Here is a 14,554-nt window from a genome sequence, read left to right as displayed (position 1 = left end):
CCCGCCTAGACCGCCGCTCGCTCCACGCAGGGCACGCAGCGCGCGCTTAGCAACGGCCGCCTGGCAACGGCGCCACTTCCGCCCGGCGGGCGAGTCCACGTGACCTGGGGGCGGGCGGGCCACGTGACCTGGGGGCGGGGCGGGCCACGCCACGTGACCGCGGCCTGCCCGGAGTCCCGTAGTATCCCCGGGGTCGCGGCGCCAGGTGTGCCCGGCTCGCCGTCCGCAGCCTCTCGGACCCCCGAGAACCGTTGCTCTCCGGGCCTCTGCGGCCACTCTCAAACCAGGGCCCTGTGGGGGTGCTCTAGCAAGTCTAGCCGTGGGAACCCAGGAGGTGCCTGACTCCCTGGGCCCACCTGTGTATCGGGCAGGACACCATGTGTTTGCGGGTATGCGCTTGGCGGAATGCCCCCCAGATTGGGCTCCACCTGCTGCCTCCAGCTCTCTAGTGATGCCGTCCACACCTGGGGTACTCCACTTGGTCCCGTGTCAGCCGCAGGGAACGCCACCCACCCAAGAGGCATAGTGGTGTTTAACAGGTCAACTCACCTTTGTCCAGTGTCCCACAGCCCTGGGGGATTAAGAGACAGGACTAGATGTCCTGAGACTTGGCCCCGCCCTGAGCCGCTGGGACTATATCCCAGGGCCAGTTTCGTAACCTTTGTGGGTCTGGAGATGGGGCTCGAGCACCTGGCAACAGGGAGAGAAAGCCGGTGGTGCAGGGTAGGTCCAGTTGAGTGACCTCCAAGAAAGAGGAGCTGGCCCAGGGCCCCGGCACCTCTTTCAGGACACAGGAGAGCCAGAATTGAGCTGAGCTGCAGGTGTGGAGCCAAGAAAAGGTAGGGCTGGACGCAGCACAGGGACAGAGGGACCCTGACCCCACCCCCCACGCACCAAGTAAAGGCCACGAAGAAAGGGCAGTTTCTCGACTTTATTAGCCTGGCACTCCTCTCTGCCAGCCCCAGGGGCTGGTCCCTGGGCACAGTGAGCAGGATTGAGGTCAGACAGTTTCAGCCCCTGGCAGCATGGGACAGCTGGGCCAAGGGGTCAGCAGGTGCAAAAGTCCAAATGCTGGCACTTCAGGTGTAGCCGGCGCCTGGCCAGACTCAGGGTGGAGCACAGCCCGCCTCAGCAGTTCAACAGGGCGCCGTGGTCCTCTCCCGTCAGGGCCACCGCGCAGTTCAGCAGGGCCCTGCAGGGCGGCGGTTCCTTCCAGGGTGGCTAGGAGCAGTTAGTGATTCTGGCCAGGAACTGCTGCGCCCACCACTCGTCCAGGTCAATGGGCACGAAGTCTGCGGGCACAGTAGAAGGCTGGGCAGTGACGCTGCCTTCCAGGTCGGTCAGTGCCTCTCCCTTTGAGCTGACCACAAACCCTTCACCCAGGCCCAAATGTAGCAAGCGGGTCAAGTGCAAGCGCCCTCCCCAATCCCCTAGGGCTAGAACCCAGCAGGGCCCAGGTCAGGGTCAGAGGGAGTGGAGGGGACTCCCTGCGGGCAGGGGAGGGCTCACTCTGCAGCCGGGGGTTGGGGGTCTTCTCCATGTACTGCACGGGCCTGGGCCCACTCTCGCCAGCTGGGCCACCACCCAGCTGTTGCTCCACTTGCTGCCAAGCTGTGGGGGAGAGAGCAGTCAGACTGAGCCAGAACCCTGGCATCCTGTCTTCTACCCAGGGCCCAGTGGCCACCCTGGACCCCAGCCCAGAACTGGGAGCAGGCAGCCCCCCGGATGGTCATAGGAGAAACAGGGACAGAGCCTAAGAAGAGCCCCGCGCTCCAGCTGTGAGTCAGGTAGGAGTGGGGAAGAGGAAGAGGGGCCCAAGCCATACCCTCAGGCCTCGACACTACCTTCAGACACAAATCGGACGTTTTCCTCATGGGCCAGTGTATAGGTCTCTTGGGTCCCCTCAAGGGATGGAGATGTGGCAGGGGGCCGCCGGCCATTCACCCGATTGAACACAAGCCTCGGCCCCGGACTGTGGAGAGGGGAGGAGCCAGTCAGCAACTGTCCTGAGCCCAGGTGATGCCTGGCAAAGCTCCAGGAGTGGGTTCAGGCCACACACCCCACCCCAGACCCAGGCCCAGCCCAGGCACTTCCTTGAACTTCAGGGCAGCTGCCTGATGCAGCGGTGGTAGAGGCCGCTCTCCCGCAGGCCGGAGCCCCGGGCAGCTCAGCTCACACCTGCGGTCCCAGCCGTGTCCCAGACCCCCTGCAGGGTTCCCTGCTCCAGGCACTCAGGTGCTCTTTGTCCAAGGGTCTCGGGCACCCCTGCTGCCATCTGCATCCCGCCTCCCCAGGTCGGGCCAGGCCTCCAGCAACCCCTGTCCTGACCTAAGCTACAGCCCGGTCCCTCTGCCCCAAGCACAATTCTCGGCCACCCTCTCCCCCACAGAAGCCTCTCCATCTCACCATTGCCCCCAGTGAGGGAGGAAGGACCCAAATAAGAAGCGGGCGACCTCTGCCCATCCCACTGCCTGGCCGCCCCAGGCTCCATAGGGATGAGCCCTAAGTGATGGTCTGGCCAAACGACGGGGTGGGGAAGGTGTGACTGCAGCCCCAGCCCGACACTGCAGACCCCAGGCCAGGCAGCACTGTTGCCCACAGGGGTGGGAATGCTGAGTGAGGAGGCAGCCCCCAGGGTGCCCGGGGCTCAGCCTGGTGGGCATGAGATGTCCAGGGAGCCGCTGGGCCTGTCCCGGTCAGCGGGGCCCGGGGCGGTGCTGGCCACCCCAGCCGGCTGCAGCCGGCCCGGCCCTGCACGCACAAAGCCCAGGACGGGGCCGTGGAGGGATCGGGGCCCCGCACCTACAGCAGGAGGTGGGAGCCGGGAGTCCTGGGCTGCACGTGCCACTCCGCCAGGCACTCGCGGTCCCGCCGGCCTGCTCGCCTTCCTGGGCTCAGGTGCCCCACCGCCGCTCGGGGGTCCTCCTTGGCTGAGAGGGCCACTAAAATAAAGAGGAGGGTCTTGAGGGGCACCGGTCCCACCAGCTCCAGGCCGGCAGGGTCTGGTGGCCCAAGAAAAAATGGAGGCATGGGGCTCCTCCCAGGCCTGAGCTGCACCAGCCACAGGGTGTGAGGGTTTGTCTGGACTTGGACAGCCCCTTGCCTGCTGCCCCCGCCCCCACAGGCTGCAGGCTCCAGGCTCCAGCAAAGTGGAGGCTGGACATCAAAACAAGAAAACAAAAAAAGGAATTGCAGCCATAGGCTGGGACTCACAGGGACTGTGGTGGTGGCCGGACCAGGGCTGCATAGCGGCCGGGCCCAAGAAGGCAGGCCACCAGCCCGCGGCTCAGAGTTGTTTATACAAGGTCCCTCCACAGGCCCTCTAGCGAAGGGACACTGGCACGAGAGTGCTCCTGTGGATGAAGGCCACCCTGCGCCTGCGCCCAAGGGTGGCGCCCGCAGGCGTGCTCCATGTCCCTGGGTCTACATGGGCATCCTGTCCCTTAGTCTCCTCTCTGACCCCCGAGGTCAGCGACCCACCTCAAGTCAGACGCTGTAATGCGTAGCAGTTTCAGGACTTGGCCGCACACCTGTCTGACCTGCAAGCCCCCAACTCGGTGACACTCCCAGGCCACCTCCCCCACCTGCTCACTTGACCACAGGTGGTCCCCAGGCACTATATTAACTTCTCAATGACAGAGATCACCTCCACTGATGTTCTTTTCTCTCCTCTCCCCCTGGGATCGAGAGCTCCTCAGAGGCGAAGATCCATGTGACCTGTTCACCGCTATGGCCAGTGCCCAGACCCGTGCCCTGCTGGAACCCCAGCCCGTATTTTTAGCTGGTGAGACACCTTGGGCACCTGCAGGGCACAGGCGTAGGGGATGCAGCAGTGGCCCAGACACCCCGTCTCTCACCAGCCAGTCAGGGTGAGGGAGGCTGGGCAGTAAAAAGGGACCATAGAAAAAACAACAGGGAAGGTAGATAAGCAGCCGGGGTGCAGCCGTCTGGAGCGGGGGCCCCCTGAGAAGGTGCAGGAGAAGGAATAGGGAGGGCCCACTGGCCGCTCCGGCCTCCTAGCACGGTCCTTTCAAGGCCACTGGGACTTCGCGGGGGCAGCTCCAAAAGAGGGAGTAAGTTGGGAAGGAAGGGGGATGGGCACATGGGATGCCTCACCACTCCCTACACAGCGGGTGCGGAGGGGCGCTCCCTCAGGCCAGGCTGCTCAGCATCCTCCTGACCCGGGCGGGCTGCAGTGGGCGCAAGCGGCTAAGGGCCAGCTGAGGGCAAAGGTGAGGCCTCCTGGGGGTTTGAAGGGCTCTGTGCTGTCTTTCCCATTTCCTTCCCCAGCACTCCCCAGCTGTGCCCCAGCTGCGCCCTGGACCAGCAAGGGGGAGGGGGAGGCAGTGAGTTGCTGAGTTGCTCCCGGTAAGGCACCTGGGCAGCTCGGGGTTATTCGCCTAGGTCTGGTTCACCCCCGTGGGCAGCAGGGCAGCTGTGAGGATCCAAGTTGAAATCACAAGGCAATATTATAGCGCAGCCTGGGTCCCAGGAGTCCCCCCCCAAGGCCCTGCTCATCTGTCTCTCCAGGACACACCTGTGGTTGGCCTAGAAGTTTTCATCACTAGGCTGCAACCTCCGAGTGGCCACCAGTCCCCAGCAGGAGGGCCCCAGGGCAGGGTCTCGGCCCAGAAAGATCCCACAGCCACAGCATGCCCCCTCCTGGCAGGCACCCATCACCTGTACCCTCCTCAGCCAGGCCGCCTCGTTTATCTGCTGCCCGGACACACAGCACTGCACTAGTGCAGGAGGCCTCGGGCCTCTGTGGGCCTATAAGAAAGCCCAGGGCCCAGGAAATGCATAGAATAAGTGAAACCAAAGGTCCAGAGCTTGAGAGAAAAAAAGCAAAAGGTTCAGCTCTAGGAGATGGAGGGGATCTGACCTCCAGGTCAAGGTCATGTGGAGGCCAGATTGGCAGGGACTGACATTCCTGTGGCCACAGGGCTGTAGGCTGGCAAAACTGTTGGGTCATAAAAAAGGCAGAAAACTGCGGGTTCCAGCAAGCCCTGACCACGTGTGGGAGGCCTGCAGTGCCCAGCCAGGGTGCTGTGGGAGAAAGGTAAAGGAGTGCAGTGGCCGGGCAGGCCCACAGGGAACCACGTGCACACCTTCTCCCCCAGCCGGTTCCACAAGGACAGGGCTGAAAGCGCCAGGAGGCCTTGAGGGCCAGCACCCCGGGGATATTTTGCTCTTGCCATCCTGGGCACCTCGCCTCAAACCTTGGCCTCGCTGCCCAAGGTCGCCCAGGGCATGTGAGTCAGCCGCGTGGAGCTCCTCCGACCCAGGAGCTGGTCAGCTTCCTCCCCAGTCGGGGTCGCCAAGATCCCACAGGGCCGGCGGGGGAGAGGGGTTCAAGCACATCCAGCCCAGCCCCCTCCAACCCAGCCAGGCGCCAGGTGAGGTGGACACGCCGAGGTGCGGAAGCCAGAGCTGCCCGCGCGGGCGGGGTCGGACGCCCCGCCCCCTACCCGAGCATGTGGCCGGGTCTCCGCGAACCTTCCCCAAGGTCACCCTCTCGGTCCCGCGGCGGCCGGCCCGCGCGTCTCACCTCGACAGAGGCCAGGGTCCCGGCGGCTGCGCCCGTGGGGGCGGTGGGGTCGGCGGCGCGGCTTGCCGGCATTTCAGGAGCTCGCCGAGCCTGCTCTCCACCTGCTGCTGCGAGGGACCTGCGGGCACCGGGTGCGTCAGCAGCCGCCGAGGCTGGGCGGTCACTGCGCGGACCCTCCCCCCGGCGGCCCTGCCCGCCCCCCGCCCCGCGCACCTGTGCGGCGCTGCGCTACCAGCTTGCTGGGCCCCTTGGTGATGGTGTACATGGTGCGGAGGGGCGGCCAGCCCGCGCGCTCTCCCGGACGCACGCCCTGCCCTGCCCTCCGCCCGGGCTCGCACTCGGCGGGGGGCCCAGGGCGCGGCCCCTTTAACCAGCGGCCGGGCGCGGCGGGGAGGGGGCGGGCCGCTACACGCCCCCGGCCCTTAAAGGGCCCGCGCATACCGGCCGGCCTCCGGGCTCTCCGCGGAGGTCGGGCCCTTGGAAGACTGGCTGGTGCCGCAGTAACTAGCGCTCCACCCCGCATGGCCCAAGGCCAAGGGCAGAGGAAGCCTTCTGGGGCCTGGGACGGCCTTCCGCCGCCTTAAGGCCAGGTGAGCCTCGGGGGAGGCGCTGGGGACGCTCTGTGCGGACCCTGGAAGCAAGTAGCCCCCACCTCTGTCGGGGAGCTTCGGCCAAGATACCTACGTGGATGTGGGCCAGTATCAATCAGGGGGCATTCCGGGTCTTGAGACCGCGGGGCCAGAGATCAAAAAAAAGGTCCGTTCCCCCCTGGGTTTGGGCAGAGACCCGACGCCTTGGGAATCTCCCACTCCGTGGGACAGGAATACTGGGTCCACTCTGCTTCCTGACTCAGGGTCCCATGCCAGGGTCGACCCCTAGCTCCAGGGATGGGAGGCCCCTTACAGACTGGGGCCAGTGTGGGGGTAGGATCCTGGGGAGAAAGAAGGTGGGTGAGGCCACCCGGTTTGTAAGGGAGCAGTTACTTCCCACCCCGGCCCTGCTGGAGGTGTAGGGGTCTCCTCTAGAGCTGCCTGGGGACTAGGCCTGCTTGGTTTTGTAAGGACGCAGGTTTGAGACTAGAAGGGCACACATTGCCCAAGGCAAGAGGGACCACCCTTGTAATACCCTTAACATTCCTAAGGGCAGGCCTAGAAATAGAAGCTACAGGTAATCAGTTGTTGCTTAAGGCTAGTTACACCCTACGTGAGGGTCCTGGGTCCTGGGTCTACTCTGTGATTGGTTAACACTCTAAATGTTGTAATTGGATAAACCTGTCAAGAATAATTGGATTCCTGTAACTCCCCCTTCCCAAATTCTTGAAAGCCCTGCCCCACCTCTGTTCGGGGCTCTCAGCACGGATCCTCCAGGCCGGGAAAGTCTGGGAGCCCGAGTTTAGGCCCCGGCGAGCCTAAACCCGTAATAAAGCCCTTTGCTTTTGCATGCATGACTCGGTCTCCCTGGCGGTCTCTGGTTTTTGGAGGCGATAAAGAACAGTTTGTGAGGGCCAAGGAGGCTCCCACCCGCAGGGCTTCTTCCTCCCGACTCAGAGGCTGCTCTGGGCTGCCCAGCTTGTGGGAGGGGCCTGTGAGCCTGAGGACCTAGTGGGCTCAGCATAAGGCCCCCCCTCATCCTCCATTTGGTTGAACTCAATCCTTAACATCTCTTCACCCGGGAACACACTCCCCAGAGTGGTCCAGGGGTCTTGGAATCCGCCCTTGAGGCTTGTGTGGCTCCCTCACTGTTGTCACAAGTATCTGCGGAGGCTCAGTCTAGCAGGCACCAGGCCTTGGGAGGCTAGTGGGGCCTGGTCTCCTTCTGGGAGCTGCCACCCGAGGGGCAGTGGCCCAGTGGGTTCCTGGAGCAAATGCAGCACCGCTTCCCCCACACCTCACCTTCGGAGCAGAACCGAAACAGGCAGAATGCACAACGTGGGGAGTGGGAGCAGTGAGGGGTTAGCTCAGTGGGGGGGGGGAGTGACAGCAGCAGGAGGAGCCCCCCCAAACTGCTCTGGACAGCGTCCCTCCCCAGCTACCCCACGCACCTGTGTGGCTGGTGGGAGGTAACCAAGCCTGCTTAGTGCCCTTAAGGAAGTTTGTGTCCCGGGGCCCCCTCCCCAACTTCCTTCCCCACAGGGTGGGCTGGGTTAGGCCTGTGATCCTGAGAGCGGGGAGAGGGGCTAGTGAGCCCAGCCCCCCCACCCCGTGCACCCCTGCAGTTTCTGTCCCTCCCCACAGCGTGGTTCTATGCGCACCGCCTGTCCTGGCTGCCCGGGCCTTGAGCACAGTGCTCCCTCTGCTCACTCGCATTCTGGGGAGGCACCACGTGGGGGGCTGTGTCCCAAGGGTGCATGCTCCCGGAAGAGGAAGCAAGGCTGTGGCGTGGGGAGCACGGCCCCCAAGCGGACACAAGCTCTGAGGGCCCCACCTCCCTTGGGCACAACCCCCAGGGCCTTCATGGACTACAAGGGCAGAACAAGGCCCACTGATGGGTGGTCAGGCCCAGCCAAGCCCTTGAGGCCCTAACACTCAAGCCCTGCCCACAGGCCTTGTTTAAGGGCAAAGGTTGGGTCCAGAGCCCTCAGAAGCTCAGGGGGAGATGAAGGTGAGCACAAAGGATCATGGGGTGGGAAGGGAGAAGGTGCAGGACAAGGAGGGGGTGCGGGGAGAGAGCCCAGTGGTCCCCAGGATGGCTGAGAGAGGAGGAAGGCCAGGGGCAGGGGGCAGGCAGTGAAGTCCCTGTCACCTGCGGGGGTGGGGCTGGTCTCGGCCTCACTGCCCCCAGGACACACCCTAGCATGGGGATGGAGCCTGGGGAGCTCAAGGTTCCGACCCCAGACTCAGTCACCTTCCCCTCGACCACACTGTCCTTGAGGCAGGTGGGCTGTGAAGCCCCTGCAAGGGGCCAGTACCATGGCCTGTGGTTGGAGAAGCGGACAATGCTTCCCCAGCTGGAGAGGGGCAGTTGGACAGAGGGGTGGGGCCTCACCCACCTTGCAGAGCGGCGGCCACCAGCGGCTGAAAGGGGTGAGGGACTATCTTCTTGCAGGGCCTTAGGCGTAAGCAGACACCTTTACCTTGGACTTGGCTTACAGAGCATGAGAAAATACTTTTCGGCTGTTTTAAGCCACCAAATTTTAGGTAATTTGTTACAGTAGGTCCAGGAAGCCAAGGGAAGCGGTGGGTGAGGAAACAGGAAGGGAAGTACCCAGTGCGGGAGGCAGGGCTAGGCAGGAAGTGCCCAGAGCAGGGGGCAGGGCCGGGGAGGAAGTGTGCACCCCCAAGGGGGTGGGCAGCCGGGCAGGGGATGTCTTGTTTGTTCATGGCTCTCTGGGCACTAGAGATTTCATCATGTGGATAAAGGCTCATTTGGGAAGGTGGCCTGTGCCACGGAACCTTCCACACAGCGGGTGGGAGGCTCAAGAGGCCTGCCTGGGAGCTGAATCCGCCTCAGGACACAGAATCTCAGGAGGCCCCCCAACACAGGCCCTGGTGGGGGATGATGTGGGAAACAAAGGCAAATGAAAAATTAAATTTCCTGACAACGAACAGCCCATCAACATGTCCTTGAAACTGGCAGAGTGACCTTCCTTTGGGAGCTCAGCTGGCTCCCTGATGACACTTTGCTGGGGGCCAAAGGCGACCTTAGTCTGACACCCCCGATCCTGTAAGTCTACGTTAACACATAAAAATCCCTTTGGAAATCTCCCTGGTCTCTTCCTGCCCACCATCTATGTTGGTGACCATACTCCAAGCTTACGGCCCTCTGACCTACACCTGAAGGGTGTCGTGATTAAGGTTTCACTGGACAGTAGTAATGACCCTTCCTTAACATCAGCTGGCCCCCTCGAGGTCCTGGAAACCTGGCTTCCCAAATTCCCCAGAGACTTACGCTATTCCCTAAACCCAGCCCAACCTGAAGGTACAGAATCAGTCGCTCCTCCCGCCCCCAGGGCAGCTCCTTCTGCCCAGAGGTCCAATTCCATGTTTTAATAAAACCACCGTTTTGCACCAAAAACATCTCAAGAATCCCTTCTTGATCGTCGGTGCCGAATCCCAACATTTTCTACATTACAGGGCACTTCCAGGGGTCCAATGTTCAGTCTTTGCTGGGCGGCCTGGGTCCTCCCAGCGCCTGACACGCATCATGACTTTCCAGAACGCACAGAGCAGGAAAGGCTAGAGGTCTGCCTTCCCCAGCTCCGAGCTTGGCAAGTGCTGAGTGCAGGGAGCGGCTCGCTCGGCTTCCAGCCCAGACTGACCAGCACAGCAGTCCGAGTCAACCTAAGGCCACGTGCTGTGGAGGACTCTGCTGGGCATTTGGACAGCTTCTGAAGCCGGGCCATGGGACATGGAGGAAGCAGGGACCCGGGTCAGGCGGGTCCCTCCCGTCACACAGAACACCCACCAGAGAGGAGACCCCGCCTCACAGAGCACCCACCGGAAAGGAAAGCAAGGTTTTCCGTACTTTCAACACTTCTGGCACCAAGCGCCTGTTCTCGCCACGCAGTGCTCTTCGGACGCCGAGCAAGTGTCCCACCACTTAACTCAGTTCGGACACTCTCACCTGCGTTATGCAGACCCCCGGGGCTAAGGGCCCAGTCCCATGAGACCACCCCACTTCTGAGGCCAGTCACGAATCCAGGCTGTCACCTGTGCTTCTGATCCACCGGCTGTAAGTCAGGGTTCTCGAGCCTCTCCCCCCGCCTCCCCCCACAGGCTCCATAATTTGTTAGAACGGCTCACAGAACTCAGGGACACCCTCGCTTATGTTTACTGGTCCATCAAGGATACGACTCTGGCTAACCGGGGTGGAAGAGACACACAGGGCAAGGGTGGGAAGGGCTTGGAGCCTCTAGGCCCGGCCTGGGTGGTACCACTGCCCCGCCCCGTCCCTCCCTGTGTCTGTTCCCCTGCCTGGAGGCCAAAGGATTAGGGTTTTTGTGGGGGTGTGGTTGACGAGATGATCCAGTCCAATCACAGGTCAGGTCCCCCAGCTACCAGCCCCCAAGCTCCCAGGGTCACCTGGAACCCAGGTAAGGTTGAAAGGGGCTTGTCATGCACAAAAGCAGATGTCCACACATGGAAGGACATGGGAAATGCACAGAGGACACCTAACATGGAGGGAGGCAAAAGGGCATTCAGGAAAGGAAAGCCCAGGGCTGTGAAATGGTGGTCACGTGCAGAAGACCAGCGGGGCTGCCTGGAGGGGGAGGCTGCTGGCTGAGTGTCACCTTCCCAGGGGGCCTGTCCAGAAGGGCCAGCTCCACACCACTTACCCACCCTAAGCTGCAATATTGCCCTCCCCGGACCAAACCCACATCTCGATCCCTCCACGACAATCCCAGGTTAAAGGCCAGGTCAGGGCCACCCTCTGAGCCCTAGCCAGACTGACGTCCCGTGTGGGGGTTTCACTAGTGAGAAACTGCCCACCAAAGAAGATAAGCTGGCCGCTGCAGAACAGGGCCCCTCGGAGACGTGGGCCCCAAGCCGTAAACCGGGAAACCACCCTTGGACACAACAAATAGGGCTCCGACCCCCTCACAGCGTCCGTGGACCCTGGGCTAGCGCTGGCCTTTTCTGCGTCCCAAGAAAGCCTCCAACAACACAGGATCGCGGGGCCCGCGGCTAGAACCGCCCGGCCGGCCCGCGGTCTCACCCGCACGAAAGCCCCGCCCACGAGGAGCCCCGCCCCGGCCCCGCCCCACAGGCTCAGAAAGCCCGCGGTTGCCATGGTTTCCACGGCGCTGCGGTGAATCCGGGCCTCAAACCCGCCTCCCTTAGGCCCTCTCCCTCCTCTCTAGTGCTGGGCGCCCAAGCGACGCCGCGAGACCCGCAGCACGCGGACCCAGCCAAGCCCGGGGCTCCCACTAAGGCTCTCCGCAGCAGTGCGCTGGGGCCGGCCTCCCCCTCCAGAAGCAGCGCGCATGCACCGTAATGCTTCTGCGCGCGAGGAGGTTGCGTCATAGTCTCTTATAACTTGTGGGCGAAACTTTCGCCAGCAGCGCCGCTGGTGTAGTGGTATCATGCAAGATTCCCATTCTTGCGACCCGGGTTCGATTCCCGGGCGGCGCACGTAGTTTTAGATTTTCCCCAAGTCAGCAAATTATACTAGCTGACGACTGCGATTTAAAAAAGAAACACCACCAGAAACCAGGAAGCGGCCATTCTAGTGCAGGGCGAACGGGACAATTTCAGAGAATGACAAGAGCCATGAGAACGCCAGAGCGGCCACGCTGGGCGCTGAGCTGAGGGTCACCTGTAAACTAGTGACTCCAGCTCACCTTCCGGTCCCTTCGCCGTGGCTGCCGCTCCTGGAGCGCCTACCCGCGAGGGGTCACTTAACGCGCTGCGCACCTCCTCCTGGAAATTGTAGATTTGGGGGAGGCTGGACCGCAGCTCCCGGCGAGGGTCATGGCGTCAGACTACGGCTCCCGGCTTGCCTCGCGCGTCAGACTACGGCTCCCGACGGGCCTCGCGGCGTCGGACTACGGCTACCCGCGGGCCCCGGAATCGGACTAGGGCTACCCGCCGGCCGGCCGAGCTGCTGCGATGCTGGTGGCCGCGGCCGCCGAGCGCAACAAGGAGCCCATCCTGCGCGTGCTGCGGCAGTACATGGACCCGACCCAGCGCGGCGTTCGCGTGCTCGAGGTGGCCTCCGGCTCCGGCCAGCACACGGCCTACTTCGCGCGGGCCTTCCCTCATGCCGAGTGGCAGCCGTCCGACGTGGACCAGCGCTGCCTGGACAGGTGCGGGGAAGCGCTCGGAAGGCGGGATCCCGGCTGGTGACAGTGGGCGGGAAGCAAGGTCAGGCGGAGCAGGGCCTGTCCCGCTGTCCAGACTCCCCACGCCACCCAGACCCCTGTAAGCTCCTCCAACCAGGTGCTGCCCTTCCACAGCATCTCAGCCACCACGCAGGCTCAGGGGCTGTCCAACGTCAAGGCCCCACTGTACCTGGACGTGACCTGGGATTGGGAGCATTGGGGCGGCATCCTGCCCCAGTCTCTGGACCTGCTGCTCTGCATCAACATGATCCACATCAGCCCCCTGAACTGCACCGAGGTCTGTGGAAGTGGGGTGGTGGGTTTGCCCCACGACTCAGATTGGGCACTGAGGGCACTTTCCAGTGTCTGGGGGAAAGAACGCTCCTCACCGACATCCTGTTTCCTCACTCCCCAGGGGCTCTTCAGAGCAGCGGGACACCTGCTCAAACCCAAGGCGCTGCTGATTACCTATGGGGTTAGTGTCCCTGCCGGAGAGGACGGGCCTCCCCTGGCAGGCCCATCCTGACCCTGATGCCAGCCACTCTAAGCTGAGCCCTCCTCTCTGGACCCTCTCCTTTTGGTTTCGGTACTTTCAGTGACTTTCTCCCACCACTACCTGTCACCATTAAATCCTTCCCAGGGTCTTCTTTCTCCAATACCCCCCTGGTCACCTGCCAGGCTCCCTGAAACCCCTTTGCTCACTAGCTGGTCCTCGGCTGTCCCCCGTCTTGGGGGCAGGGAGGGCTGTGTTCTTTTCTTTCTCTGAGTGCCAGTGTGCCAGCTGAGGAATGGCTGACCTTGTGTCTGTGGGTGGCGGGCAAAGCTGTCTTCCCGTCTCCACAGCCTTATGCCATCAATGGGAAGATCACCCCGCAGAGTAACGTGGATTTTGATCTCACTCTTAGATGCAGGTCAGAGCTGGATAGGTGGGGGGCCTCCCTGAGAGGGCAGGTGGGCTGGGTGACACCCCCCAGCCACAAGTCCACCTTCTCCCCCACCTCCTTCCCGCTACAGGAACCCTGAGTGGGGGCTGCGGGACACAGCCCTCCTGGAGGACCTGGGCCAAGCCAGTGGCCTGCTCCTGGAAAAGATGGTAGGTGGGAAGGACTGGGGGCAGAGGTGACCTCCCTGGGGACCAGGGGCAGCTGCTCCAGCCACAGCATCTTCCCCAGGTGGACATGCCGGCCAACAACAAGTGCCTGATATTCCGGAAAGAGTAACCTTCTCCCGCATGTTTGTGTCTCCACTAAGGCTGCTTCTGGGACAAACCCAGATGCCAGCCCATGCCTCCCAGGGCTGGGCCATGAGGGCTGCCCTTGCCTGGTCCGGGGGCTCTTGGCTGGTGGCCACAGGGCTGCTTAGAACCTGGGAATAAAGTGTCTTGCTGCTTATTGCTGGTGTCAACCAGGCCTCCTCCGGGAAGCACTCCGGGGGTGCTGGTGAGGGTGGGGGGCAGGCTGTATGTCTGAGGGTTCTGTCCTAGGGGTAGGAGGGTCTGGCCTGTGGGGTCAGGGCTTGGGGGCATCCGGGACCAGGTGGCGCTGCCCGGCAGCAGCGGAAGGAGGGGGAGCTCAGGGATGCCAGAGCGGGATCGCGCTGGCCTCCTGGCTCCCCGCGAGGGGAGGCTGGTCACGGCTTGTACTCCTGCAGGGACGTGGGAGGTTCCCGAGGAGGGAACTTGAAGCGGAGCCAGTGCTCCAGCGTGGCTGCCAGCTACCAGCTGGAGGGCAGGCTGAGGGGGGTAAGGGTCCCCCCAGGAGGTCCGGCACCTGCGGGCCAGGAGGTCAGGCTTTTATTCAGCAGGACGGGAAGGCAGGGCGGGCAGCCTGGGCAGGGGCGTGGGGCTAGTCCTGGAAGCGGTTCAGCAGCTCACAGGCCTTCTTCTCGAGCAGCTCCGAGATCTTTTTGACACGTTTCTCACTCGCGGCGCGGACGTAGCTGCCAGCGTCCAGCACCGCCACGCCGTCCCGCACCTCACCCATGATGACCAGCGGGCCGTCGCCGGCCGTCACGTTGGGGCAGGGGCAGGTCCAGTCCATGCCGCTCAGCGTCACCTCCAGGTGCTTGGTGCCCAAGAACCTGAGGCCCATCTTGTCGTCCTTGAGCACCTCGTCCAGGGCCACGCGGGCGATGCCGCCGCCCCCCGCCTCGGGCTCCTCCAGCACCTCCGTGAGCCGCCCCACGATGGCGAAGTCGCTGCGGCACAGGCTCGGCGCCAGCCTGCTCCGGAGGCGGCAGGCCCGGCA

General features: G+C 63.2%; 3 protein-coding genes and 1 non-coding gene across 5 annotated transcripts in view; 2 read left to right on the top strand and 2 right to left on the bottom strand.

Moving 5' to 3' along the window:
• Positions 1-913: 913 nt before the first annotated feature.
• MCRIP2 (MAPK regulated corepressor interacting protein 2) lies at positions 914-5,907 on the bottom strand. 2 transcript variants are annotated; one of them, XM_029946003.1, is made up of 5 exons: positions 5,762-5,907; positions 5,549-5,666; positions 1,845-1,972; positions 1,510-1,611; positions 914-1,292 (listed from the first exon to the last, which is right to left on the bottom strand). In XM_029946003.1, exons 1-5 carry the CDS (start codon positions 5,811-5,813, stop codon positions 1,222-1,224), a joined length of 471 nt encoding a protein of 156 aa, XP_029801863.1. In that variant the 5' UTR covers positions 5,814-5,907; the 3' UTR covers positions 914-1,221. The 2 variants fall into 2 exon arrangements, with proteins under 2 accessions (XP_029801863.1, XP_029801864.1); XM_029946004.1 differs by lacking the exons at positions 5,549-5,666; positions 5,762-5,907 and adding exons at positions 2,807-2,942; positions 3,214-3,262.
• Positions 5,908-11,548: 5,641 nt separating this feature from the next.
• Positions 11,549-11,619, top strand: TRNAG-CCC. Its single transcript has one exon. It is a non-coding gene; the product is annotated as a tRNA-Gly (tRNA).
• Positions 11,607-13,612, top strand: METTL26 (methyltransferase like 26). Its single transcript, XM_029946005.1, has 6 exons — positions 11,607-12,293; positions 12,444-12,606; positions 12,724-12,783; positions 13,152-13,219; positions 13,323-13,401; positions 13,481-13,612. The coding sequence occupies exons 1-6, from the start codon at positions 12,097-12,099 to the stop codon at positions 13,526-13,528; spliced, it is 615 nt and encodes a 204-aa protein (XP_029801865.1). The 5' UTR covers positions 11,607-12,096; the 3' UTR covers positions 13,529-13,612.
• A 466-nt stretch (positions 13,613-14,078) lies between these two features.
• The window catches only part of WFIKKN1 (WAP, follistatin/kazal, immunoglobulin, kunitz and netrin domain containing 1), a 2,824-nt gene continuing 2,348 nt past the window's right edge, over positions 14,079-14,554 (bottom strand). The window contains exon 3 of the mRNA XM_029949042.1: positions 14,079-14,552. Coding sequence (XP_029804902.1) covers positions 14,153-14,552 — 400 coding nt within the window. The 3' untranslated portion in view covers positions 14,079-14,152. The remainder of the gene's footprint in view (positions 14,553-14,554) is intronic.

This window comes from Suricata suricatta, chromosome 8 (assembly GCF_006229205.1).
Source record: "Suricata suricatta isolate VVHF042 chromosome 8, meerkat_22Aug2017_6uvM2_HiC, whole genome shotgun sequence".
Lineage (NCBI taxonomy): Eukaryota > Metazoa > Chordata > Mammalia > Carnivora > Herpestidae > Suricata > Suricata suricatta.
This window is presented reverse-complemented; position numbering and strand designations above follow the sequence as displayed.